Source organism: Elephantulus edwardii, unplaced genomic scaffold (genome assembly GCF_000299155.1).
Source record: "Elephantulus edwardii isolate Elephantulus edwardi_28Jun2011 unplaced genomic scaffold, EleEdw1.0 scaffold00032, whole genome shotgun sequence".
NCBI lineage: Eukaryota > Metazoa > Chordata > Mammalia > Macroscelidea > Macroscelididae > Elephantulus > Elephantulus edwardii.
In genome coordinates, this window is record NW_006399782.1 from 8,153,703 (window position 1) to 8,157,921 (window position 4,219).

Below are 4,219 nucleotides of genomic sequence, written 5' to 3' on the forward strand. Positions count from 1 at the left end.
CTGGGATAATTGGGATGGGAGTGTCAGAGACAGTGCGATTGGCACAGGACAGAGCGGAGTTTAGGGCTGTTGTACATAGGGTCGCTATGAGTCGCAGGTGACTCGACGGCACATAACAACAACAACAACAACAACAGCATACTCTACTCTAAGGCTGAGAGAAAAACTAACCTATGCATAACCATATCTTTGATGATGAGATCTTAATCATGTTTATAAAGTACAAAGCAAGGATCAACGATGAGCCCACAAAAGTAAGATTTTCCAACCTATTTTTAAGCTGTTTATCAGCATCATTATTAAGAATCATTAATAATACTTAAAGAAACACGAAAGTCAAAGCTGTTATCAAATTGAAGGAAAAAATACTATGGTTTTAGGTTCTGCTTTGAAGCTAAAAAAAGCCATTATTTGTAATTTAAATGAACTAAAATACATACAATATTTAAAGAAATAACAAAACTTACTTGGCTCACATGCACTGGTGTCAAAATTAAGTCCAGAACTCCAGACCAGCCAGCAAATACACCGAGTGGTATGGCATATGCTAAAGCAATCATCAAAAATCTCAAATTACTGTAAAAGAGAAGTGAAAGAAAATGTCATTACAAGTTGAAATATCAGACTTTAAACTCTTAGTCATGAAAAACATGTCACTTGGAAATAGGAACACCAGAATCAGGAGTAAAAAGTATCCATCAGTTTGTTAATTTAAGGTTATTTTTACAAGGATAAGTATTTCAGTTGTATTGCTTAAAACTAATCAATATTACTTCTGTATATAGATGAACTGGCAGTATTATTTTCTGTATACACATACACAGCTCGGTGAAAGAAAAAGCAAATATGTATTTGAAAGGACAAATTACTACTTCTCCTTATGAACAAGCTGTGGAGTTAGGAGGGTAGGGAAGAATAAAAATAAATATGTAACTTGATAGTTTTATCGTCTTCAGACAGCAGCTTATGTAGGTTTTGTATTATTTCTGAAGTTTTTATGAGAAGGAATTTTCCAAACAGCAATACAACTGAAGTAACTAAAAACTGAAAGGTAAGAAAGTATAGTGAAATACCTTCCTCTTATCTCTATTCCTCAGTCTCACAGGTCGTTTCTCTATAATTATCAATGTTACTTGGGCTCCTGGGTAAGTTAAGTATACAGGCCAATACAAATATATATGTATAAATTTTTCTACCTTTTTGCACAAATGGTAGCATATTAGAATCACTTGCTAAATCCTGCTCTTTTAATAATTCTTAGCATTCTTTCCACAATCCATATACAAAGAGCTCTCTCAATCTTTATAATACCTTCACTGTATTCCATCAGATCTGTGCATCATTAAGTCTTCCTCCAATCCTGATGCCACATTTCTCCTCATAGAGCCCAGACTCCCAGATGATCTGTTCTGCTTATAAACTGAAAAGGTACAGAGACAGGACACATCCCTGGCATATACCTTTCCTGATTTTGAACCATGCTGTGTTTACTTGCTCTGTTCTGACATCTGCCTCCTGGTCCAAGTACAGATTTCGCATAAGCAAAATCAAGTGTTCTGGGATTCCCTTCTTCTCAGGGTCAGTCATGGTTTGTTGTGATCCACACAGTCAAGCACCTTAGCAAGGCAATAAAACACAGATAGACATTTCTCGGATACTCTCTGCTTTCAGCCAAGATCCATTGGACATTAGCTATAATATCCCTAGTACCACGACCTCTTCTAAACCCAGCCTGCTTCTGCCAGTTCTCTGCTGATATGTTGTTCCAGTCATTTTTGGATAATCTCCAGCAGAATCTTGTTTGCATGTGATAATAATTATATTGTTTGATAATTCCTACACTCTGTTGGGTCACCTTTCTTTGGAATGGGAATAAATACGGATCTCTTCCAGTCAGTTGGCCAAGTGGTTGTCCTCCAGATTTCTTGGCACAACTTGGTGAGCCCATCCAGGGCAGCGTCTACTTGTTGAAATACATCAACTGGTATGCCATCAATTCCTGGGGACTTGCTTTTTTGCCAAGGCTTTCAGCTTAAACTTCTTCCTTCATCACCACTGGCTCTTGTCCATATGTTATTTCATGAAATTGTTCTGTATCAGCCAATTCCTTTTGGTACAGTAACTCTGTATAATCCTTCCATCTTCTTTTAATGCTTTTTGGATCATTTTAATATTCTGTCCAAAACATCCTTAAGTATTGCAAAATAATAAAAATAAATAAACTTTAGAAGATAAAGCATCAACAATCTGTGTTATGCAGATGACACAACCCTGCTTGCTCAAACTGAGGAGGACCTGTAGCACTTGCTGCAGAAGGTCAAGGACTGCAGCTTTCAATATGGATTGAAGTTCAACATTAAAAAAACAAAGATTCTTACCACTGGGCTGATTGGTAGCATCATGACAGAAAATGAAGAGATTGAGATTGTTAACAGCTTTAGTTTGCTTGGCTCCACAACCAACACTCTTGGCACCAGAAACCAGGAAAATAAAAGACAAATTGCATTGGGGAAATCTGCTGTCAAGACCTCTCCAAAGTACTGAAGAGCAATGAAGTCAGTCTGGAGACTAAGGTGTGCCTGATCCAATTATCTGTTATTTATCAGAAAGGTGGACAATGATGAGGAATGAAAGTAGGAGAACCGATGCCTTGAGCTGTGGATCTGGAGAAAAGTACTGAATATACCATGGACTGCTAGGAGAACAAACAAGGTTCGTCCTGGAAAGGATGAGACTAGGATGCTCCTTGGAGGCAAGGATTCTGACACTTCTTCGTATGACATACTTTGAGCATGTTTCAAGGAGTGACCAGTCCTTAGAGAGGGACATCATGCTTGAGAGGGTAGAGGCACAGCGCAAGAGAGGAAGACCCTCAATGACATGGATTCATCCAGTGATTTGGGTAACTGGGGTAGATGTGTCAGAGACAAATGAAGTTGGAACAGGATAGAGCAGGGTTGAGAGCTATAATACATAGGGTCACTATCAGTTGCAAGTAACTCAATGGCATATAACAACATCTGTGCATCATTATTAATTTAAAGAGCATCTTCCATCATTTATAGGTGTTTCTCCCTCTATTCTTTTGCTCTTACAGTAATTTAATAATTGTGCTACACATCTGTAGAATCAATTTCTAGAAGTACAATTATCATATATGAATGAGTATGTGAATTTGTAATTTTAATCAAAATTACTAATTGCCCTTTAAAGAGGTAGTTCAAATTTATACTACCATCATTAGTGGTTTGAGAGTACTTGTTTCTTCAAAATCATAATAGCATGTTGTTGTTGTTGTCCGGTGCTGTCAAGTCATAAATGACTCATAGCGATCCTATGAACGACTGAGCACTGTTCTTAAGAGTTTCCAGAGGCAAGCCAGCTCAGAAGTGGATGCCACTCCTGCTTCCAGGCTTGTTTTACTTGGGAAGCTTCACCAAACACTGTCCACCATGGGTAACTATTACCACGTTCGGCACATCAGTGTCACAGTGTCAGCATCACAGCAACCACAAGTTACCTCTGTACAGCAATGCACAGAGCAGTGCTATACCACCTAGAAGAATGTTTGACAGGAAAACAATCTGAACCTGGCCTGAGGGCCGCAGATTAAAATCACCCACCTCGGGCTTGGTAGCATAACTTTCTGTGCACTAGGCCTATGCAGCTCTCTCTATGTTGTCGTTGCTATTGTTAGGTGCAGTCAAGTCAAAGATGACTCATAGACACCCTATGAATGAAAGGCCTGAGCACTCTTCATACAGTTTCTGGAGGCAAGCCATTTCAGAAGTGGATGCCACTCCTGTGTCTAGGCTAGGTGCCAGCAATTTTGAGGGAATTATTTTTTCCAATCTGATAAGTGAAAAGTGGTATTTCTTTTTTTTAATTATTATTAAATTTTATTAGTTTTAGTGAACATTTACAGAGATTTGGGGTTTTCATTCATTCATTGTTGCACTGTTATCTCTACCCTCCTCCCCAGTTCGTTCTTCTCCCCGCCCCCCCGCGAATGTCTGTTTTAACTGTCCAATTGCCACAGTGCTTGTTGAAGCCAGTTCTGATTAATCTCCTTTGTCAGTGTGTCCTTTGCCATTCCCTATCTCTCCTCCCTGAGAGAGGAAAAGTGGTATTTCTACATAGCTATTGGTTCAATCTCGTATAAAAGATATTTGCTTATTTTAAAATATGTTGTTGTTGTTATGTGCCGTTGAGTTGTTTG

General features: G+C 38.6%; 1 protein-coding gene across 1 annotated transcript in view; it reads right to left on the reverse strand.

Moving 5' to 3' along the window:
* DIRC2 (disrupted in renal carcinoma 2) overlaps positions 1-4,219 on the reverse strand; it is a 107,920-nt gene that overhangs the window by 40,614 nt on the left and 63,087 nt on the right. The window contains exon 5 of the mRNA XM_006884232.1: positions 468-576. Within this exon, the coding sequence (XP_006884294.1) occupies positions 468-576 (109 nt within the window). The remainder of the gene's footprint in view (positions 1-467; positions 577-4,219) is intronic.